Source organism: Diuraphis noxia, unplaced genomic scaffold (genome assembly GCF_037042655.1).
Source record: "Diuraphis noxia isolate RWA-SAM2 unplaced genomic scaffold, SU_Dnox_SAM2 contig0002, whole genome shotgun sequence".
NCBI lineage: Eukaryota > Metazoa > Arthropoda > Insecta > Hemiptera > Aphididae > Diuraphis > Diuraphis noxia.
The window spans coordinates 28857089-28883215 of record NW_028301712.1 but is presented as its reverse complement, the minus strand read 5'-3'; the positions used below and the strand labels follow the sequence as shown (position 1 = coordinate 28883215).

Sequence of the window (26127 nt, the reverse complement as noted above, 5' to 3'; positions counted from 1 at the left end):
AGAACATCAGGTTGTCCTTATCAGTGTTTACAATCTAAAAATTCTTTCGGTTTCGTAAGTCGTTAGAATGATGTTTGACTTTGAATGTCAAATGTGTTAACTACAAAATAGTAAATACGAAAAAACTTTACAGGGTCAAATCCTCTAAATGGTAAGTATTTATAGTCTGCAAAATTGTTTGATAGAACAAATAAAATCATACCTAATCTACACTATCGACTTCCTTATTCTCCCGAATATAGGTACTCAGTATTTTATCTACCTACCTACCTTTGTGTTTAATTTTCTATCTAATCTCATGGTTTGGCAGTAGGTAGTAATAATAATAACTCAGTTCATACTTACCAATCACTCAATCAATTGTATGCTTGGCTTATTTGTTATACAGCAGCAGTTTCCGGTGACTTACATTTCAGTAACGTGTCTGATGATAATAATAACAGTGTTTAATAAAACCAATAATGGTGTTCACACAAGTGGTATCCATCAAAGACAAAGCACCTGGAACCAAAGTATACAACTATGCTGATTCATTCTGGTGTACATATATTGTGTCTGTGGTAGCTGCTAGTGTTGCAGAAATATGTGAGTACTTTTATAAGAACCGTATAAATCCATTAAATTGCAAATCATCAAAAATATTAGGGGGGCTTAAGCACCAATTATAATTGGCATTATATAATGCCAAAAACCAAATTTTTTAATTTTTAGTACTTTTTGAGCCTATATAGGTCATATTTCAATTTTTATTACTTTTTTAGATAATTTTTTTTATAATTCCTGTTAATCAAAACTTTTTATATACATGTTTTTAATTATTATTTTTATTTTTTTCATAAGTTTTTGTAAATTAACAAAAATATTGGTTATTTTACTTTTTAGTTAATATTTTAAGATTTGAAATGTATTTTTAAAATTTTTTTTTCTTCATTAAATCAATATCCCTAGTTTTAATATTTTATATATAACAAATTATTTATCTATTAATTAGTTATGTAATTAATAATTATACTAGAAATATAATTACAGTGAACACGTTTGTTCATATTTATCTAAAATTGTTTCATTAATAAATACTTCCTATTAACCATTAGATGTGGATAATTGGTAAGTTCGAAGTCTATGTTTACCCACTTTTGTGGTACAATTTCAATATGTCCATACTCTTAATTATTATTTAAGACTTTTCTGCATTCCCAAAAAATCTTAGCTCTCCTGCTGATTGCACCAATATGGTTTTTTACTTAATTTGTTATAATAATCATACACATATTTATACCTTAATATTTATTAAATATTATTTAATCTTGTGCAGTGACATACCCATTGGATTTGACCAAGACCCGTTTACAAATACAAGGTGAAGTAGCTACTAGCAGTAAACCTACACAGTATAGAGGCATGTTAAAAACGGCTATCGGTATTGTCAATGAAGAAGGTGCCCTAAAATTATGGCAAGGGGTAACACCTGCACTTTATAGACATGTAGTGTATTCTGGTATTAGGATTGTGTCGTACGAAACCATGCGTGATAAATTATTATTAAAAAATGAAGATGGGTCATTTCCGATATGGTATTCACAAATAAACAACACAAATAGGTAGATTCTTTGATTTATTATTTAACTTCAGGAAATCGGCCATAAGCGGAGTCATGTCTGGTGTTATTGCTCAGTTTGTTGCTAGTCCAGCTGATTTAATCAAAGTTCAAATACAGATGGAAGGCAAACGGCGTCTGATGGGAGAGCCTGCTAGGTATACCTATTATATATCATATTACAATTATTTAACATTTATATTTATAATATTTTATTATTTTATACAAGAGTGTTAGGTGCAGCACATGCATTCAAAAAAATAGTATCCGAAAGTGGTGTTCGTGGTTTGTGGAAAGGCTCTATACCCAATGTACAACGTGCTGCTCTTGTGAATCTTGGTGATTTGACTACTTATGATACAGCTAAGCAAGTAATTATGCTTAAAACTGGATTACCTGATTCACATCTTCTACATTGCCTTTCTAGGTAACTTATTTTATTATTTTACATAAACTGTTAAGTTTTTTAAGTGTGATTTATTATTTCAGTGTATGTGCTGGATTAGTAGCAGCTACATTAGGAACTCCAGCAGATGTTGTAAAAACACGTGTTATGAATCAACCAACTGACAAAAATGGAATGTAAGTTCAATCACTGTAAATCTATTTAAAAAAAAAAAACATTTTCAAGGTTCAATTTTGTTCATATTTTTTTTTTTTTTTAGTGGTTTGATATATAAAGGATCTTTGGACTGCCTGTTTAAGACTATTGAAAATGAAGGGTTTTTTGCTCTTTATAAAGGATTTTTACCTGTTTGGATTAGGATGGCACCTTGGTCATTGACTTTTTGGATGAGTTTTGAACAAATACGTCATATGCTTGGTGCTACTGGGTTTTAGAAATTACAGAAAATAATCATTAGATCTCATTTTTATTATGTTTTTCTTCTTTTAAGTTGGTTCTAAAATATATCCAGATGTTTATTTTCATCATCTATATTTTCCTTGATTGTATAGAAAATGTAGGTCATATACATACACACTACACATAGTTTATTTTGTAGAATCTAGAGTTTGATTTTTGTACAAGTACGATGGATTATATTATTAAACAAAATCAATCATAAGACAACATTATTTCTATCAAACAATATAGAAAAATTTCGGGCATTTACTGCAGGCTTAAAATTAAATTAGTAAGAATTAAATACTCTTTACTTATTACCATATTGAATTAAATTTATTTTTATTTAATTTAACTTGATTTGTGATTAAATGGTAACTCATCATTTTTAAATCAACAGATTTTAATATTATTATTTCAAAAGTAAAGTATTACTTTAAAAATAATATTTTGAAGATAGGGACTAATAATTTGCTTTTTTATTAACTTCTTACAAATTTTTACTTTCATAGATTTATTTTTTCTCTTTCAATTAAGTGACATTTATATGGATTGACTATGATCTTACCCTTAAACCTACAGTTAAAGAAATACAGAATAATATTTTTCTATATTGTATGTTGAAATGACAGACAGTTAATGTCAATAATATTATACCACCTTCAAAATTTAATAATTAAAAATTGTGTTTTAACATCATTTATACATTACTGAAGTTATCATCACTTTTGGCTCAAATTTGTGTAGTTATTAGTGTTATTTATGTTTAAAATAATAACTTTTGTATTGAAATGTTTGATAAGTTAACTATTTAATCTATATTTTATGTTTAGCCAAATACTAATTATTTTATAGTATTAACTACATCGTGTACAACTTAAATTTACCTGTTGGTTTAATTTACTTGTAAAATTATCTTTCGTGTATACAAATTACCTAACTAAATTTTATAGAAATTTATCAACATTTCTATAAAATATATAAGTACCTATACGTAAATATTAAATACATTATACAATCTATGATGCCAATTAAACCCGATATCTATTGCTAACACTAATCACTGTTTTCATTCAATACCATTTATTTCAAGTTCAATGATAATTTATACAACACAAACTAAATATTTAATTCTTTCGCGTAAAAAGATGTTAAATAGCCGGACATAAAATAAAATGTCTGAGTAGAAAATGTATTTTTTATTACGAATTAATTGGCTCATAAATTCATATTTTTTACTTTTACTTCGTACAAGTTGTACCTAACCTACTGGGTCAATTCACTTACATATTAATTCCAACAATTAACAAAACGAAATCTGTTCTGCAGCTGTTTTCAAATTTGCTTTGTTATAGCTTATAGTATACTTGTATACTTTCGTAAGATGGAGATAACATATGCAGTTGTGACGTCCATTTAACTCAGTTAAACTTAAAAATTATGGGTACTTTTTATGATTTACATTTTTAAATAAATAGGTAATAACATTATTTTTTATCTGCAAGAATTAAAAAAGCTCTACAATGTTTATTTCTACATCTCAGTAATGAGATATTAGTGATACACATATACTTAACAAATTCATTTTGACACAATTTATATATATTTAAATGTATTGTTTATAGATAATAAAGCATTACCACCAGTGCCGGCCCTAGTGGGAGGCAAGCAATGAGACCTCACCTGCAGGCGCTTGTGGGGGCCCCATGGGCCACAAATTATGTAAAAAATAAATATGGATATGTATATGTATATATAAATAGTTGATAAATAAATATATTTGAACCATGGGTTCCCGCAAAATTCTGCACCAGGCCCCCGAAAACCATCGGGCCGGCATTGAGTACCACAATATTCAGCACTCGTGAGTCTAAAAATCCCTTACCATATACGTTTGTCTTATGATTGTGAAGCAGTGGCAACGATTGAACGATTTGATAGTTTTTATTTTATTTCATTAATCTAACGGGCGGAAGATTAATGGACCCAATGAATAAACCCAATAAATTAAAAAATATAGTTACATATGGCAATAACATTTTTCCACATGGCCCTTGAAAAAATTTTATCTGGCCTGAAAACAAAAATAAAAACCGTTAATATAATAATATCATACGTTCTAGTGTTGTGATTTATCATCCTCGTTTACCTTCTGATTTTTACCGACGATGACTGCAATTTTGATGGTCTGTGAACAATTTCAAAGTTCCTAATATGGCAACTAAAAATACGAGTATTAATTGGTGATCACTGATATAGAAAAATAGGGTGTCTAAATCGGCCTACCTCATGCAGTAAGCATAGGTGCAACTAAATCTCTAAAATGTGGGGTGCTAAATCTGAGGATGCATCACAGAGCCGTGGGGGGCAAAGCCCCCCACAACCCCTTCACATAGACCTACATTAATCGATACATCCATACTTTTTTTTTTTTTTTATTAAAAATAAAGTATATTTACAATCTATACATGTAAGTGTATAATGAGTAAGTGTGGTGACAGAGTAATAAGTAATATGTGAAAAAAAAAAGAAAAAATTAACAAGAGGAGGAAGGCTCCCAGCAGTGCCACCTGACCAGAAATTAGGGTTTGAGTTTATTTATTTAATGTTTTTTTTTTTTTTTTTTTTTTTAATTTAAGTTAGATGATGAGGAGATCTCTTGGCCATTGCCTTTTTAACCTTCTAGGAATGATGGTAGAGGATAGGCTTTTAATGATGGGGTTTGAATGAGCGCGGAGCGTTGAGTGGAATTTTGAGTAGAAGGATTTGGCTAGGTCGTTAAGGGTTGGCATGTTCAGATCTTTATGGAGGTTTTTATTGGTAACATACCAAGGGGCAGAGGTTATTAGGCGTAGGCATATGGACTGGAATGCTTGGAGGGTTTTGGTGTTTGATGGTTTTGCTGGCCCCCATAGTTGGATGCCATAGAGCCAAGCCGGGCGGATTATCGATTTGTATATCGTAAGTTTGTTGGTTAAGGAAAGTTTTGATTTTAGTAGGGGTCTCAGAAGATGAAGTCTGGAGTTCACTGATTTACGTTTTTGTTTAATATGCGAGCTCCAATTGAGGCGTTTGTCGAATGTTAGCCCTAGGTATTTTACTTCGTCTGACGAAGGGATTACTAGGTTGTCGATACTTTAAAACACATATTAAGACATTTTACAAAAATAAAAAAATGAACAACATTTATAATATTATTTTTTTACTACAATATCAGTAACATACTGAAACATTTTAATTTCATAATCTTGTAAAAATAAATAAATAATTATTAATTTATATATACTTTTTAAATCAGTATAATTTTTCTGGGTTTCATACAATATTTATTCAAAATAGTTTCGGTGTTTATTTGATTGAATAGGTACATTTTTTTCAGTACTCAACAAAGATAAATAATGGATTATATTTACGACCAAATAGTTATACATTTTTTCAGGAAATTTTCCATCATTAGGATATACTGATATCCAAAAGGTTGAGAAGCACTGTTTTAAACAGTAAACATCAAGTTAAATACTAAGTCGATGTACTCTAATTTCAAATTAACGAAGCTATAAACGTTATCTGCTGAGCATAAATTTGGTTGTTATGTATGCACTTGTAAAACGGAAACAACAAATGTCCGAATAGCGTCCTTTTTAGTGGTTTATTATTATTATTATTATTATTAGCTATTACTGCTATTAGTAAACAGTAAACACTATTATTTTTCGGTGATTATTAAGGAGAAAAATAAGAGGCTAGTAAAATTAATTTAAATCTTTTTTCACAGTAGCAAAATCGAAGATATACACTTACTTATAATAATAAATGTTTGATTTTTAAAACTCCTGCAATCTGCTTAGTTTGTTGTTAAGTTGAATTTAATTTGTTAAATAAAAAAAACAAGTGAAAAATAAAGAAATACAAATTAAGTGGCCTGTATACTATAGGGTGCCTATAGAGTAAATTTCAGATTTTTTTTTTTTTTTTGTAAGGAGAACCCGCGGCAACATAGGCCATTGGGTGTGGGGTGGTACGGTAGGGATTATTTTTGTATGTTTGTTTGTAGGTTTTTAATTGGGTAGGGTTGTAACACGTGTTTGTGTATGTGTGGCAAGGATATGTTGCTAAAAATCCCGGGTGGTCACCCATCCGGGAGCTAGCAACTGCGGCTGGTACGTACACTCAGTGCGTTTCCGCAGATTGAGCGTACGACCGCGCCTCACCAAGCCACTTAATTTCAGATTTTATTTAACTTAGTAAATTCTATATTTTGAGATTGGCGAGAGAAATCGTATACATTTACTAAGACTTAAGAGTAGGTACACTACTGGCCACTGCATGGAACCACAAAACAAATACAAAATATAAATACATTATAATCACAAATAATTAGACAAAAATAATAACAATGGTAATATTTTCATACTGATATAACATTTAAAATAAATTAATAAATTGCATGGATATTCTACAGAGAAAGTATGTCACGCCTTGACCCCCTCCTCCTAAAGGGTGCCCATTGTTGTGGCCTGGTAATAATTTTAAATTATCTTCAAAAATTAATTGGGCACCGAAAAAAAATAAAATGAATAAAAATAAGCTTACATAGGGAATATATAAGAGATATACAACTTGCAGACTACATCCGATCTGTGTAATTTTTTTATCTGGCCACTCTTTAGTAGAAGAATTAAAAAGTAAGATAGGTAATAATGCATCGCTTTAATTCGAAATAAATATGAGTTTCACAGTTGAGTTTGGGGACTTTGTTATTTGCACCTAATTAAAGATATGTCAATTTCAGTTCTAACACGATGGAAGACAGGTACTTGTATAAAAAATACACTATATTTGCTATAGTATAATAAGTTTTACTATACATTTTATTTTCATACATATAAATTATATTATGATATAGAATGAAGTACGAGTACCTATACTTTGCTACTTAGATATATTTTACAATTATTGCGAATTATTAATTATTATTATATTAAAACGTATGCCAATATCATATGATATAACTACTGATATTTGTGTAGTACAGTTTTTAATTTTTTCTTTAAATATAGAAGTTAATATGATTAAAAGTAATCTCGGAAGATATTGTAGTAGAATACAATAACTATACTTTTTATTTTGCATATAAAACAAAAACTACAAATATAATTCGTTGGCGTTGTACACAGAAAAAATGTTCTGTTCAATTATTGTTTGCTACAGGTGAAAATATGACGATTGTCCATGATGAAAGTGTAAATATAAATCATGATGAGAAAAACGTACAACAATATGTGTATAAACTCAGCTATTTTATAAATAAAAACTAATCTAAAGTTATATTAGAATATAGAAACTTTTTAGTAGGTATTATCGAAAAAATAATCATTTTTAATTTCGGTGCAAATTATAATTCCTATCTCTAACTACTAATATTGAGGATGGTGCAAATTACAAACGCATTTTCAAAAAATAGTGCAAATTACACACAATATGTTTTATATATTTTGAGTCAATTTTGATGCAAATTGAATACAACCTTGCAAAGAAGTCCAGTTTAACTGAAAAAATAGATTGATGTGCTTTAGAAAAAATTACTCATTGAAAATGTACACATTTACAATATTTTATTTATACTCTGACCCGCTAGATTTTATAATTCTGAAAATTGACCTCCAAACTAAGTTTTTAATTACTGTATTACCTGTATTACTTATAAGTATAATTACAAAGATTTTCAGTTTTCTCAATAAGCTGTTTATTAAAGTGAATATATATGTTTATCTGTATAGTGTATATATTTGCTTTTGAACATGCATTCACATGTACGGCGTTACGAATATTATACCTACTGTAATTTATGTAGTATTCTTTCAGGCGTTCACAATTCAGTCCCAATTCGCGTACTTTTAGAAATAATTAATAACTGACGCGTCAACATAATATTATTATAAGCTACCACCGCTGCATTATGATACAATAATACTAAAAAATTTATCTTTTTCTGCCAGGCAAAATAATTAATATAATTGACGTATCAATTTATATTGCATTGGATGCAGGCCCAAACTATGGGGGGGCAGAGGGGTCGCGTCCCCAGGGCCCACAATGTTATGGGGCCCCCAGACAAAAATTAAGAATTCAAAATATCATTTATTTTGTTAAATTTTTAGTGCCTTAATGGGGCCCATTGTTCTATAAATCCGGGCCTGATTGGATGTATTAGGTACACTGTATAGTAGGTATCTATACTGTACCGACGTACCGTAAACATATTCGATTGAACATTAACATTTTGTTTAAGCAATTAAATACTTTATACACAAATAAATAAATATGATTCGCAAGTCATTCTATTTGAAACCGATTGTTGATAAACATTGTTTTTTCCTTCGCCGCTTAATGCTTAATAATAATAATCCACAAGGTAGATTATGCAGTATGCACCGAACACACCATCCTCTTTTATTTTTGAACGATGCTCTTATTCAATTATTTCTGAGTTTTGGAATTTTTTAGTATAGGCAGTCGCAGTAGTGGCTTATTGACACCTATTTTCCTTGACTATTATTTAATACTTTTACACGATTCGTTATTAACATTTTTTTACTTTCTACTCTCCAAATTGTGAACTCATTTTTTATTATAGTGGTTAAATAATCTTTAAAAATTGCTCAAGCTTCTTTTTTTTACCTTAGGACACTCACCCAATAATATTTCAGTGAATCACGTAATTAAAATATACTTTATTCGAGCAGCCATTGAGTGCCTATAATCTACAATCTTGCCAAGTAAAAATATTTGAATAAAAGTGTTCAAACACTTTTTAGGTAAGTTTACTCAAATACCTATATTTTAAATAATTTCTCAAAGTATGCAAAGGTATTCAAAATCAATACTAATTTCCAATTACCTATTATTTTTAGTTTAATAGTTAGTATTATATTTTAAATTTTAACTTTGATATTATTTGAAAATATGATGTCTTTAAAGATACCTACTTACAAATTCCAAGAACCAAAATAGCTACCTCATTAAAAGATTAAAGTGAATGACTATGCTTAGTTAATCACTCTAGCTGTGTCTCTGTATAATTATTTTTAATTATAATAGACCATTAGGTAAGTATAAAATGATAAACATTTGTAATTTCGAAGTTCTGCTATAGAGCTTAGAGGTTTGAAATCAAGATGATTGTTTTCTGAATTGAACAAATAATTTAAACTGATTTTGTTTAAAACGAATATGCTTAAATTGTACCAACATAAAAAAAAATACAAAAATTTGATAATTTCTATTAATTTATCAATATTATGACCACAAATTATATTAATAAAGTCATAATCTATGCGTATAATTTATAAAGCGTTTAAATGTAGAGAAAACTAAAAACAAAATCATGAAAAACGAACGATACTACAGTTGAAGACAAAATCAATACGGATACGAAATATTGCAGGTCGCTCAACCGCGCATCGTCGCGACCTCTGGTCTTTCTATACATTTTGATTAAAGTTTCAATTTTAATTCTTTTTTCATAAGTTCTCTAATAAAAATCAACTCAATATTAATTTAATATTGTTGTTCTTTTAGATATAGTATCCATCCACTAGGTGTCATATCGCCGTGGTTTGTTTTAAAACCTATTATATAAATAATTAGTAAAATGCCAAGTTCTTATAGGATTATTAATTTATTGCTATTTCTTTTTTTAAAAGCTTTAGCTATAAGGCTCTAAGTTTTTTACCACCTAATGGTCCTTGACCAACTGTTTTATCAACATTTTGGATTGATCAACTAAAATATCTAACTATTCTAGTTAAAGAAGTAAATCTATAATCTATTGTATAATACAATACTATGATATTAGGAATATTATAGGTTTAGGACGTTTAGGTACTAATACAGCATTACTAACTAGTAAAGTATTATATACCACCTATGTATATTGTAACTTATTATTATTAATGGTATTTATTAGATTTAATATAATATTGGCATGCCAATGTAATTTTAAATATAGGCGTATTATGTATTTTATACATTATGTCTTCACATTAATCTGTATTAACTATGGAGTATGGACTATATAAAGTTTCTATACTATATTACTATGATTTTAGTGTTTCATTATTTCTAATTCCTAGCATCGTGTAACGATGTATCTCAGACATTCTTAATTGTTACTAATATCATAATGTATAACAGTAATAATACATATCGGTCCAGGCAGCTGTGTACAAAAATAATAACAATTAAGTAGTAAGTACCTAACTTTTTGATTTTTTAATAGCTAGTTAATGTACATGGACAATTTATGAAATCTTACATAGGAATTTGGTGACATATCATGAGAAAACTTAGAGAAACGTAGTGAGGAAATCAAAAAAAACGATATTTTTAATACATTTACCGATATGGAAAACATTTTTAATTTATAATAATGCTGAACACAATTTTTAGAGCGTTAATTTATATACTCCTATATAGACCCTAGTAGTATTAATAAAGTAATATTTGTTTAAAAAAATGACACACAATAAACATTATATAGATAATATATATTAATATCTAATAGCATTGATTATAGAATATTCTATTCTATAATTAATGCTAATAGTTTTGTCCAAAATATGTTTTCTATGTAAAGACAAAGGACTTACTATTTATGTACCTATTCCGTAAACCAGTCTAATCGGTGTATACCTACGGTGGTTACTATATATAGTACCTATAATATACTCGTATTATTATATACAGCTATATAATCACGACAATGATAATTAATACTAAATAGTATCTAATAATAACAACGTAGTTTTTAATAAAATTTATAAATTTATAAAATTAAATTTAGTTTGTGAAATAGTATAGTATTATAGATAACCAATATAACAGCCAGCCATACCGCATAACTATATATATATGTAATAAAATTGTTATCTCTTGGCCACCTGTTTGCATAATCCCGATGGTCCTCACACTAGTCACACTACAGTCACACATTATACAACAGTGCATTCGACCTCAGAACCTTCGCAGGGTGTAAGGATGGAGGTGTCGTACTGTTTAAAGACTGAAGAGAGGTATGAAGGGATACAACGAAAACGTGTGCGTGTGTGTGTATGGAGTTTTATATGTACACATGTAGGTACTCATTCCTTTAAACACCAAAGAAAATGATTATAGTTACCGTATCTAAGCTCTAAGCTTATTATACATGCAACATAAAATGTCAATTGTTGTGTATATGTATACCATCATACGCAACATTATGCGTAAGTGTATATAATCATATTATGATGATTTTGAGAATTATATCAATGAGAGATTGCACCACGTTTTTATGTTTTGACCTTAGATATTATTTTCGGACAACACGTGTTGCGCACATTAGCCGTATGGCGTGAGATAAAATATTTGAATGTAAATAAAGTTTACTTACCAACTTGATAACCCTGGTCATCTTAATAGTTTTTTTTTATAAAAAATATGTAGAATTATTTATTTTACGCTGCTGTGTTTCTCATCATTATTGATAATTTCGTTCATTCCTTTTATTATTATAAATAAATAACAAATGAAAAGCTATAAGAATCCCATAGTGGTCGTTTTCTTTATAATGTTCAATTTTTTAGAAGCATGAAATAAGATTAGGTAATAACTCTCTAAAATCTAAAACTAATTACCCGGTTAAAACAACAGTAAAGCACTTACTTAAATGTGTTCATCATTTCTACAACATATTCTTTGCAGTTTTTTATTTTTTTGAAATTTATAATATATAATATGAACTATATAGATACGAATCCCAATCGAAACTTATGGAGTACTAAGATTTTTTAACTGATTAAGTTTTAAGAAAATAACATTGAAAATGTGTAATAATAGCATTAGATTTTTAACTAAATTAATCACTATACAATGTTACATTTATATTAATTACATTTTATGTGTATTGTTTTAATGTATTTATTTTTAGAATGCATATTTTAATCAAAATAATCTAACCTGATGAGTAATTATGTATGGACAATACCTATTGAAAAGATTTCTTAAATACCATCATGAATAACCAATACTTTGACAGCCGGAAAAAATTCAATGATATACTATTTGAGTAGGTAATCGATAAATAATATTTAAGGATAATTCTACTTTTTTACGAAATTCCATATAAAATTTTTGTCTCATTCTTTTACCAGCATATATTATGAATATAACGATGCATCACAATACAAAAACTAAAAAGCATAGTTACATCGTAATTTTTGAATCTCAATATTATGTTATTCTGCTGTAGTGTAATTCATGAAATAAAATATTATATTCTTATCTATCCATATAAATATGTAATTTTATTTATTTTTGGATGTCAAAACTATTTAGTCCGATAGTATTGTTTAATTGCAAGATTAATAGCTAAAATGTAAATGAACCTAAATTATTTCATATTTAATAAAATTAGACTTGAACACTTGTTTACCGTTATAAAAAATATAATTGGTGTTATATTATTTTTATAGATAAGTACCTACTCCTAATCGTATCATTATAAACGTTTAAAATAATTTCAAAATTAACAAATCTGTATAATATCTACATAACCAGAGCAGAATAGTAGAATATTAATTAAAATATAAGATTTTTTATTTCACTTTAACGCCAAATTAATGAGTTTTCATACGATTTCATTACACGAACAATCATAATACATCCTAAATTCTGATTTCACGAGAATATTTTAGTGCGTTGTGTACTCGTGTGTCACGCTTTCCAACGGTTGATATTTTGGGATGCCCTTGCGGTAGGTTTTTTTTATCAAAACGACCCCATCGCTACGTAGAATGTAGTCACATCGACCCGCACTACTGGTGCGCCCTCTGCTTGTGCTCATAACGAACACCGTGGCGAGCGAATAATAACGACGTTGTACCAACTGGCAACTACCAACAAAATAAATATAAGCCGTCGCAGTAGGTAAGCGACTCGGCTTGAAATATTTTATTCTCGAAACACAACACAATAGACGGGGCCGGTTGCAACGTTGTCGTACACACGCGTGTTTTTTGGTGCCCACTGGCTTGTTATAGTGGTGAGTAAGCCGAATACAATGTGAACACTGAACAGACAACAACCAGTTGGCAACCGATGCGCGTGCGCGGTGGGGAAAGCTAGGCCCGGTGGCCGAGCCAGCTGCTGCTGCTGCTGCTGTTATCGACGCCGCCGTCGCCCGTCGAGTTCTCTTTTAGGAGTTGTACCCATTTTATAAAATAATAATACGGATCGCTCCCACCGTTCGCCGTCATGAATGCACCGACAGCGTTTTGATATTATATTTTATTATCATCGTGATTACTATCATTATTCCCTCAAAATCAACGACATTTCGTTTGACAGCCGTTTCCCTTACATATTCGATTTATACATTCGCAGGCCCGGATTGAGCCGGGGAGCTACCGAGAAAATCTCGGTGGGCCGCGTAAAAATTTATATTATCTATTTTATCTATCTTATATTTTGCGTTTTTTTTAATAATATAACTGAAGTATACTAAGTAACTTAATATAATGTACCTATTGAATAGGTAATTTGTAAATGTGCTTTAGAGAAACAATTATTATTTAAAGCACATATACTAAAAATAAAAAGAGTGATCATAAAAAATGTTTTTCGAATGGGCCGATACTTTGTTGAGGGCCGGTAGAAATTTAAAATCTCGGTGGGCCGAAAAGTATCCGGCGCTGTACATTCGTATGCATAATGTAATATTAAATGCTCCAACCTAGTTGCAGCAGACTCGAAACTTTAAAATAATATTGATTAAATTATACTTTAATACTATAATATATTGTTATAATTTATAATATTATGTTTCGAGCCATATGCAATGTTCCTAATGATCAAACTCAACAAATGAATTGCATTATACAAAAATAAATATGAAATCAGAATTTTATTAGAATACGAATAAATTAATAAATTATAGCATAACTAGTATTTATTATTTTTGAAAACATTTCTATATTTTTCTATTTTGTATTATGTTCGAAGTCATTTCGAGCCGTTTCACTCATATTCTGGTCGATAAAAGTACCTACATACTATCGACTCCAATCTATAATACTGATTAGAACCTAATAAATTATTTTAATTAATGTAAATTATTAATCTGGGTCCTGGGACATTTTTACTAGATATTGAGGTGTTGGCAGGACGTTAACACATAACAAGGGATAATTTATTTCTACTTATTTACTTTTTTTACTAATTTATGTAATGATAGTATTATATTACACTGTTTATATAATTACTACATATTTATAAGTTTTGACTTTGGTTTATTGCGAATAAAATCAATAAAGCTATATTTTAGAACATTTGCCATTTTTCCGTGTAAACGGAATGATAAAAAAAAAAACAGTGTATGATGTGACTCAGTGTTTGGACTAGACGAACCATTCAATTATATAAATATAATAGTCTTTGTCATTATAGGATAATGAAGGGTAATAATTGCTACTCCACCAATTGTATTATTTTACTACCGACTACTACTAGACTTCAATAAACCACAGACAATTAAATCAAAGATATTATTCAAGATGCTTACTATTCTGTGATTTTACTCCAAATGACACCCCTGAGTGTTTAAGATACATTTTTTTTGACAAAATTCTTATAGTGATCAATAGTTTAAAACGGATTATTTAATTATTATAGATATTATAATTATAATACATGAGGTATAATGCAGAATGCTTGAGTTAATAATTACTATTTTAATGTTAATAAATATTGTACGCTTTGCAAAATTAGATAATTTTTCAGCATTCACATGTGAGACCGACAACTGACAAGGATAGTCGTTGTTTTTTGTCAGCACTTGCCGTGCCGATCCGTAGCGAGGTCATTTCAGACAAGTGTGACCACCTTTCATGTACCTGTGCTATACTATACTTTTTTTTTTATATGTAGTATTGTAATTTATATTTATTTATACATATTTTAATTTATATTATATATTTATATATATCCGTTGAGGTTAACCATATTTTATACGATGACGCTTGTAAAACTTTATATTATTTGAATATTTCATTGTTTTCAATAAAATGATTGTTGTCGCAGCGACAGATCTTACGACATAATAAGCAGTTTTCTGCCGCAACTTGCGCAGATGATAGACAGGGACGGGTGACCAATTTATAAATGTATAAAAAGTATCACGGTGTACGCCGATCGTACAGTATATATATTACAAATAAATCGTATAAATGAAAAATTATGGGTTAATAATATGCGGGCGCCCAAAACATTAAAATATAAAATATGGTATAATAACAATAATTGCACGTATAATAATTAGTATTTATAGGCATTTATAATACATAAATAAGATTGAGTACAATGACCTCAAATGCTGCAGTGACGCAGTGTACAACAAATGTAAATAATAATGAAACACTAATAATTGGGCATTAAGGTCGTAACATACAAATAATAATTTTAAATGGCCACTGAACACGAATGGACACAGTTATGAGTTGTATGATAATATATGACCTGATGGCGACAGGTGACAGCACTGGATAATCTGGTATTCTGGTCCCTTGATGCAGAACGACAACTACAGCTAATGGGGACAAGCTCTTCGTTAACGAATTCAAACGAGAATTAAACTTAGCTTGGTACAAGCTTGACACAATCGATCATAAGTTCGAAGTGGAAAAATGACACCACGTGATCACACAAGGTTTGGTTTGCGACACGCAAAAAACGGGTGAACGAGTACGACGTTGTGCTCGGTTCGACCGTTGAAAAAAGACAAAAACTCGCAGACGCCAGGTTTAAGGTTGGCTGGCGGCTTGGCCATCGGCTGATGAACTGTCACCGGACAGCGGAGGGGGAGCTTGCCAGACACTTTATCTTGTATCCGGACACCTTATCTTCTTGCCACACCTGTGGTGTCCCGAGCTGATAATATAATATACAACTGGCCAAAAGGAAAAAACCGTTCCGCAATCGAACAATGATGTAATCATAAATTAATTATGGAGTCGTGTACTCTTGTAGTTGATACTAATGATACTATAGTAGGTTTGCAAGGTACAAGCTTAACTTTTAAAGCTTTAAATGGTATTTAGATAAAACGAAAACACAGAAGCTATAAGAGTTTTTAAATTAATTTAATTAAATAATTTTTCCTGGTAAAGTGGCAATATATTTTCTCATCACAGTCCACATCAACTGGAAAGACTAATAATAGGAATGTAGTAATGTACCTAGGAACTTAAAGTGTATTAAAATTACTGCGATATCATCTCTATTAATTATTAAATTATTTAGAAAGTTTATATATATATATATCTCTGAAATTCCAAGAATATATTTTTGTTGTGTACTCACAAATTATGATACTCTTAAATATAATGTAATTTATGTTTTATATTTTCTCATCTATATAAAACCTAAAACCTTATTACCTAATAATAATAAATAATAAGATATTTTAAATTCTGAGCAAAGCGATGCATTTATTAAATTTACAAAGATGTTTTTTCAAAGATGAAGTGACCTTTTTCAAAATTTTTATTTTTAAGCTATTTCCTATTATATTTATATAAAATTAGGTATACTAATTGCTAATGTAATTTTATAAATTACTATAATAAAGCAATGTAAATAATAAAAAATTATAAAATAATCATAGTCATATAATATCGTTTGTTAATTTGTCGTTTGCAATGAATTATTGTCAAATTAAAATTCAATACTTTACTGCAGTGACTCAATGGCGGTTATATAAGGGGGGCAATAGGTGGATCGCCCCCCCCTCCTGGTCCGTGTTTTTTTATAATAAATTATTAATGAAATTTTCTAATAAAATATTGAAAGAAGTATTAATCATGGTACTATTTTTTTGTGTTTCTAATTTATAGAAATAGTATCAGCAATTTGTAAAGTTGTCTTGTGCAATCTAATACGGTATATTTTTAAATAATTGTAGTACATTTTATTAATTTTTGTTATTATAATATATGTACGTACTACCTACGTAATATGTTATTCGGAAAGTTGCGTGTCATTGTTTATATATATATATATATATATGGCTGCTAGGAATAATCTCAATAATGTAATAGATTTCCCATTCTGATATTACGATAATTTTAAGAGGACGCTACACCCGTATGTGTTGTCTCCGTCTTACAAGTGCGTAACATTGCAAAAACTGTTTCGCACGGTAAAGAACCGAGAAAGATACAGTTATAACTAAGAAACGATATGTTCACCACATAAAAAGGAGAATTTTGACTGTGCAATATCGTTTTTATTTTTTCGATATAATTTATACAAAAAAAATTCTTATTGTTTTATAATATATTAATTTTGTGTTTTTTAAGCATGAATAACTTTTTTGTAGTTCGGATATCGAAAAAATAAAAACGATATTGCACAGACACAATCCTCCTTTTTATGTGGTGAAAATTTCGTTTCTTAGTTATAAGTTATAACTATATCTTTCTCGGTTCTTTCCCGCGCGAAACAGTTTTTGCAATGTAACGCACTTGTAAGACGGAGACAACAGCACATGCGGGTGTAGCGTCCTCTTAATATAAATCTAAAAATATAATAAACGCTATATTATACTCATAAACTCACATATATTATTACACGTTTTGCTAAACAAAAAAAAAGACATAATATGCTTGTATTGTGTATTTTTATTATTAAAATGGTTGATTAACTGTGCATCTGTGACTATACTTTTTTTATTTAATTGTAAGTACAAGGTGAACCTATTTTGGATTATTTCAAAATATTGGGGAAAAATTCCAACGACTCATTATTGTCCTATGGTTTTTATAATTTACGCCCCCCCCCCCCCTAAAAGTCAGTTATAACCGCCACTGCAGTGATCTATTCAGTAACGAAACACACCACGTCCATCAATCGCATGTACAACATCCCCATTCCTGTCCAAACTAAAATTAAATAAAATTAAATATTTATGCATAATACTAGATAAAATACTAACCTGAGGCCCCCACTAAAAAAGAAAAGAAAATTAGCAAACAATAAAATTAATTTCCTCCCACTTCTCTTAAATTTCAAAATATCATTTAAAAATAAAATACTTACATATATAAGTCAATCATAAGGCCAGTTTGATCTTACGGAATCGCAATTTGGGGTCCTGCTGAACCTTCTGACATCTGATCAATTCAGGCATCTCAATCAATAACGCTGAGGTTACTAATCCACACCCCATGGTATGTTCAAATCTTTTTCTCCACAACGACTTAAAAATAAGTTCTACCACTGATCTAACCAAAATAATGTACAATCGCTTCCAACAAAATTTAAGAACGCATACAAATACTTTAATATCAACATGTCCACCGTCGTCCTCACAAAAAACCCATTACACGTATGTTAAAGCGAAATTTTTGTAGGTATTCGTATTACTAATGAGTTTTTTCCTCTACACTTTACTCATGCTATTTAAATTTTATAGCAAAAATCAGATTTCCTTATTTTAACCTACACGAATGCGAAAATGGAGCCAAAAAGTATATATAGGTAATAACTTGAAGCTCTTAGGAAAAATAATATTTAATATTTTTTTACTTATATTCAATAAAAAATAATATATTATAGCTAATATACCATGGTATAATTCACTAAACATTCGAGTAGGTAAACTCCGCGGCTTAAAGTACAGGTACCGTATATACTATATATATACGTATGATACGTAAACATTAACATGTAATGTCAATGTGTATACCTATAATATATTCCACGCATACTATGTATATGTTATCGTAATATTCGATATACCTATATAATTTTGGCAGCACGTGGTATCATCCGTATATTGCACATACCGGCTATACACACTCTTCCTACCACCACTACACGTTTTCTCGGTCTATACGCGCAATATAATTTAGTATATAAATCGCCGTTTTGTTTACGTTTTGCCGTCTCTTTGTGTGCGTATATATGTACGTGTGTTTGTGTGTGTAATAATGAAGTGATCGGTCAAGGTCGGTGACCTATATAAAATTCACGGTCGGGTATGTGATGGTCAGGAGGATGGTGGGAGGGGTAGGGGGAGACAGGAGTCTGTCTGTCTCTCCCGGCGGCGGCGTCTGGCACCCTGTTCTCCTCCACTCTCCTTAACCGTCGCCACCGTCGCACACTCCGCCACTACTACCGAGACGACGATAATCCAAATAATTGAAAAGGAAAAAAAAAATACACACATGTAAATATTACTATCAAGATAATAATATTATTGTGTTTAAAACATAATATATATACTAATAGACGTGTGATGTCGGTAGAAGGGAGAAATCATGAATGAGTCACGTATATATATATATATTGTACGCCAACAACTTCCATCGTGTATAATATGATATATAATAATTTTCGTTCAACCTACGTAATTGAGTATTGCCGTTATATGCATGTATATTGTGTAGTATATACTATATACATTTTACATATCCAGGTACATAACCTCAGACACGTGTTGAACGCGTGGTGTTTTTACAACTGAATATGAATATGATATATTATGATATGTTTGGTGTATATAACACCATAATATTTATAAAGTTATATATATGTGAATATGATACAATATATAGTTAGGCTAGTAGCAGTAAATAAATGAGGAATAGTAATAAATGTACAAGCCTATCCATATTAACATATTATTCTATAAAAATGTATTTGAAAATGTGTACATCAATATTATTAAGTACCTATACAGAAACATGCTCAAGTTTTCCAAAAATTGACTATAATTTTGTCACTCTGTTTTTCACACTCCAATTTATAGAACATTAACCAATTCTTTTTTAAGGGCTGTTAAATCCAACTATTATAATTACAATGTATTTTACCTTGGATTCCACCCACGTGTCTACATATATTTTATTCCATTAATATATAATACAATAATAACGAATAATAATATTTTATACAATTGATAGACTAATAATTGAGGAATATAATATAATATGTAGGCTATGCCTATATAGAGACGTTAATTTTTTTCTAACTAAGTATCAATTGTATCATACATAAATCAGAAAGAGCGGGTAAGTCGTGGATGTCACTCTGTTGTATAGTAGATTAAAGTGGGTTACTGTAATGGATGGAATTAAATTTGAATCTAATGATATTATATCATTGTATACGAAAAACGATTCTGAGCGGAGACGGTTTATCTGTCTAGGATATATTATAGATTATTAAAATTTTTCAAATCTTAGGTTTAAAAAGAAATTTTTTATGAATTTCTATAGTTCAAAATAATTTACGGATTTTTGTGATTTTTACGTATTTTGTCAAAATTCAATTTTTGAATGCTTGTAAAAAAAATTGTGACAATACATTTATTTTATTTTTCAACTGCTACTTTTCTGCTTTGGGGGAAATTGCATGTAAATTGCATTAATTACTCCTTAACACTCTACAATTATTTATGTTAAAAACTGACATTGCATAGAAATTACCGTTTTTTCTGAATTTTTTCCCAATCATTTTGAAAAGTATTTTTAATTTTTAATTTTTATCCTTTAAAGTATCAATTATATCCTATTTTCAAACCAGAAACAACTCGCAATGTTAAAATCAGAACATTATTTTCACTACTAAAAAAGGTGATAGGCAATTGATGATATAGACACAGAAATAAAATTAAAATTTCATTGTAAAAATTAACATATTCTTGCATTTTTCTCCACACAGAATCAAAAACAAAATTAAAATAGAAAATAGAAATTTACTAATGTACTCATTCATATCAATGCGGATATTTTTCCTGAAAATATTGTAATTATATGTACCTATTTTTGTATTTTTTTTTTAAATCTCGAATTAATTCTGGTTGATAAAACTACTAAAAAATTCCATTTTATCGTTTCATTCAAATTTCCCAATTTTTCAGGAAAGTTATTTTTGTTTTTTAAATACAAAATTTAACATGGTTTTATCCATCAATCCACTTCATGGACCACTTCCTTCCCATTAATTTACCATTGTCTATGATCGTGTCTGTAGTTAATATCTTTCATAATTATTAATTGACACTGTATAGAAGTGTAAAGGAGATTTAAAAAATTAACAATGATGATTACAATTATATTCATATTTTAAATGTATGAATATTAAGATATATCTATTATTAGTATCTTTAATTTATTTATTATATAGGTCATCGTCATACCTAAGTGGGCCTAAATGGCCTAAATGTACTCATAAATTAAACTTTGTACCTAGATGTATATCCGCAAGCGGCATTTTAATGTCAAAAATAGTAAATTAAATATTTCATAAATATAGTGATTTTAGATATATATAGTTATTTTGCCAGTCAATTTCAAAGCAATTAGAAAACAATTAAATTGGTAAAGGGAAAAAATCAATTATATGTAAAGTATTGTTAGTAAGTATATAAGTACTTATGTATGTAGTTATAAAGTTACCGCATAAAATGGCATATATCTATTCTATATGTAGATGTGTATATTTGCACACAAGTATATCTATTATAGCGCGTAAAGGTATTATATAATTATAATAAATGTAAAATAATTATAATATCTAATGGATATTAATATAATTTAATGTAACAATAAAGCACTACTAAATTGGTAGCTATATTAATCACCTATACTGGCTATATCAATTATAAATCAGTTACGAATCTATAAACATATTTCAGTCAAATAATATAAATAGGTAAGTGGAAAAATACAATTTAAAATCTGAATAATAACCAAAAATTTGAAAAATCATAACGACTAATGAGATATTATTCAAAGGAATACATAAAAATTGATCATAATAAGCTTTTAATGCCAAACATAAACAATTAAAAATTACAGATGAGTTTTTTTTTTATATAGATATCCATCCACAGTCCACACACACACATATATATATATTATTATATATTATAAAGATAAAGTGTGTCGGCGGATATAATTTGCTGTATGACGCCATGCAAACTACGAAGTCCATTAGATCTATAAACGATGTTGTAATGCATAATAATTTTATATTATAATCCAGATCTAGCATAATAGGCAGTGTGAATTATTACATTACATTGTAAAGTGTAAACCTATTACCTAAAATATTTTTTTTATATTAAATAAAATGTATTATTAGTTAATTAATTAAACAGAAAATGCATTGTGCAGTGCTATATTATATGCACACAAATTTAATCTAAGATTTTTTAATAAAATGTATAGATTGTAAATTAAACATTAAAAAAAAATAGCGATTAATTTAGCTTTTCTACCCAACAAATACATTTTTATCGATATTAATTTCAAAAAAAAACTAATAATGATCAAAAATTACATATGCCTATAAATAGTTCAACTTAAGTCAAAATTACATGGTGGATATAATATACTTATATACAATTCATGAATCTATGGTCATTTGTTTTAAAGTTACATCAAAAACCAAAATCTCCCGTTTTTCCCTTAATTTTTAGTTTGTTTATCCCGATTATTTAGAAAAATATTGATATTTTTTTACTTTTGACCCTCCAAAGTATACCAATTAGATTCACTTTCTAATCGAATGAGGCACTTAAGTCGAAAATCGAAGTACTTTTACTGCCCCAAAACGTATGACAGGCACAAAAAAAAACACACACACACATCATGGTAAAATCAATACATTCCCCGCTCCACTCAGAATCTAAAATATTACATAATATTTTGTTATTAGTAAGTTTTAAATAAGGCAGCAAGCCGGACAAAAAAGTCTGGCGAGTAGCCAGTTGGCCATCATTGATTAAAGACAATAATATATTCTCTAACTTCTATACACTTTAACTTAACAGTCTATAAAAGAACAGACCGTTTCCCCATTTCGGCGTAAGTTATGTAAGAAAAAAAACACAATGGTTTACAATTATTAATTACCCTCTATTCAATAAAAAATAAATTATGACATAATAACATTTATTCAATTTTTCGTACTAACTACAAATTAAATAATATTTTTTCAATTTGTTCATACCTAAACAATTATTGCAATTTTAAAATTTAGTATTAATTTCTAGTGTACCTACACATGTGGCGTTTGCCAATTAGAAATTTAGTATAAAATAAATGTAATTGTTTACGCGAGTTATTAATTAATTATAAAACTTATTGATGCCACATTGATTGGAATACCACTAATACCCTAACATTACGTTTGTGTTCAACTTACATTTTCCTATTATTATAGATAAAATATTTAAATTCAAACCATCAACAGATTAAAATATTACGCTGCTGTATTATAATATGATAATATGAATAAATAGGGGAAATATTGCACATATTACTATTAAAATTTAATACTTTTTGATAAAATGTTTTTTAATATGTTTCGTTTGTACAGTTTGGGAGACCCTGATTAAGCCGAACTAGTTCCAGAAAATATCCCCCTTGTCTAATGAACACACATGTATCATATTGTATGTACCCAATACGGAAATAGACCCTTGCCCTTCTGCCTTCTGGTAATGAATTCACGGTCATTATATTTATACATATTATTTTATCAAGAAGAAGATAATATAAGTAATGAGTAATTTTAATCAAAAAGTTTTGATCACGATAAAAATGTTGTTAAAAAATTATTTTAAACACTGTTATTATACAAATAAAGATCTTCATTCAAGATCCAAAAATGAATTTTTGAACACAAATATTATACTATATTATTAATAAAATATTATGTCATTATATAAAGTATTGTACTGCTTAAGATTGATAAATGAAAATAATCATTATTTAATTACCTTCATATTGTTATAGTATGATTTGATTTTGATATTATTATATTATTATATTATATGATATAATACATTAATAGTTTGGTTAGGTTAGGTTAAGATACTCTGTTGTGCAGGTGTGCGATCTTATAATTCGTACTAAAATATTTAATCCTTTATAAGCATACTAGCCCTCCGTGCTAGTCCTTTATAAGCATATTATAGTGGCGACATACTTAATTGTCAAAATATGTTTAATATATTTTAATAGTTGTTCATAATAATCTAGTTGTTGTATAAAACATAACACAAAATGATGGAACTGTTTGTTTTTCAATATTTCTAAAAACATATTACCAGCAATATTTTAAATTTGAATATTAGTAAAAATTGTAAATACTGACTTCACGGACGTCAATTATACTACTAGAATTTGTAAAATTTACTTTATTGACAGTTACTACTTATTATATATTTATATTATGCTACATATTAGTTTTTAAAATAATGATAAATAATTTATTTTTAGAACAATAAAAATCACTTAAAATAAAAAACAAGTTTAAATTTTTAAATTTCTTAATTAGATTACTTATACTTATGTAAGTTTTAATGTGGAAAATTTTGTAATGTACCTAATTTTTTATTTTATACACCATGAATATTATGCCGATCTACATAATGCCATAATTTACATGTAGAGTTCCACATTTCTAAAACTTTATTTGAATTAATCTTATCGAATAACATTTTCTGCTAAATTGTTGTTTTGAATGTTTTGATTATTAGATTGGACAACTAAGTGCAAATGATTTATTGATGGAATAATACATTTACGATGTATTGAGATATAATTTAATATGTAATTTCCATCAAGCACATTTCGTATATTATATTGGTAATTAATGCATTGTTGACAATTTGACACGATATTAGGAAATATCATGTCAAATTTCGTGTTTCATCTTATGAATTGAAGTAGTTTATACAATTTATGTATGCATAAATTAATCAATAGATGGATTTTCAATTCATAAGACATTTGGATATTGTATTACTAAAATAAATATATAATGCATAATGTCCCAATTATTGTTGTGGTAAAAGTGGTTCAAGACTAATATCTAATCAAAAACATCCATTCAAAATCTTATAAGAAAATTTCCTGGCTGGATTGGGAACTCCTGGCAGACGCACGGATAACTGATAAGTTAGGTAATCACGGGAATAATCTCGTGATTTATCATAAAAACACTGGGGCGCAATGTTCATCATTATTCATTAACCATTTATTCGTAAGTTGTATCCCGGATTGGTTACGCAGCCCCCGAACGCAGGTACTTATACTCTCCGCCAGAAACCAGAAAGGCGAGAGATACTTAAACTCCAAATGGTCGGGTTTTTTTTTTGATGGAGTGAGGGGAGGGTGGTTCAGAGGTTTCGACTACAGTAACAATATTAATTGTACAAGTAGTATTTCACGTTGTCGCTATTATTATGATTGTATACAATAGTATTATATTATTATATGATTATTTTAGTAGTCGTACGACTGTGCGAGAGAAACACAAAACCAGAACCGAGCTAACGGCGGCAGTGCAATAGGCAATAGCAAGCCGACCAACCGGCGGCGGCAGCGAGCGACAGCCGACGAGCGTGGTGGCGTCGTCTTTCCCCTATATTGCGGCGCACAAAGGACCCCGCGCGCGTTGCCTACCCACCGACGCCGACGATAACCGTCACTCCCACCAAACACGGCGGCGGCGGAGGTCATTTGATACAGTGTGTGTGTGTGTGTGTGTGTTCGGTCCCCTCCTTCACCTCGCCGCCGTCGTTCGTGTTCCAACAGCACACCGTCGACGCTGCCGCGACCGCACCACCACC

The 26127-nt window shown here is 29.2% G+C and overlaps 1 protein-coding gene across 3 annotated transcripts; it reads left to right on the top strand.

The window, feature by feature from the left end:
- On the top strand, positions 1-2530 carry Ucp4A (Uncoupling protein 4A). Of its 3 annotated transcripts, none has more exons than XM_015524664.2 (7): positions 1-151; positions 389-585; positions 1316-1574; positions 1633-1755; positions 1827-2024; positions 2087-2179; positions 2263-2530. In XM_015524664.2, the coding sequence occupies exons 2-7, from the start codon at positions 462-464 to the stop codon at positions 2435-2437; spliced, it is 972 nt and encodes a 323-aa protein (XP_015380150.2). In that variant the 5' UTR covers positions 1-151; positions 389-461; the 3' UTR covers positions 2438-2530. The 3 variants fall into 3 exon arrangements, with proteins under 3 accessions (XP_015380150.2, XP_015380151.2, XP_015380152.2); XM_015524665.2 differs by having other exon boundaries at positions 37-151; positions 392-585; XM_015524666.2 differs by lacking the exon at positions 1-151 and adding an exon at positions 293-313.
- The last annotated feature ends 23597 nt before the right edge of the window (positions 2531-26127 follow it).

What these genes read in the sequence shown, in the direction of transcription:
- Ucp4A (XM_015524664.2), top strand. Translation starts at nt 462, where the DNA reads ATGGTGTTCACACAAGTGGTATCCATCAAAGACAAAGCACCTGGAACC. An exon ending in TGCTAGTGTTGCAGAAATAT is followed by an intron (nt 586 to 1,315) that starts GTGAGTACTTTT and finishes AATCTTGTGCAG; the next exon opens with TGACATACCCATTGGATTTG. An exon ending in CCAACTGACAAAAATGGAAT is followed by an intron (nt 2,180 to 2,262) that starts GTAAGTTCAATC and finishes TTTTTTTTTTAG; the next exon opens with TGGTTTGATATATAAAGGAT.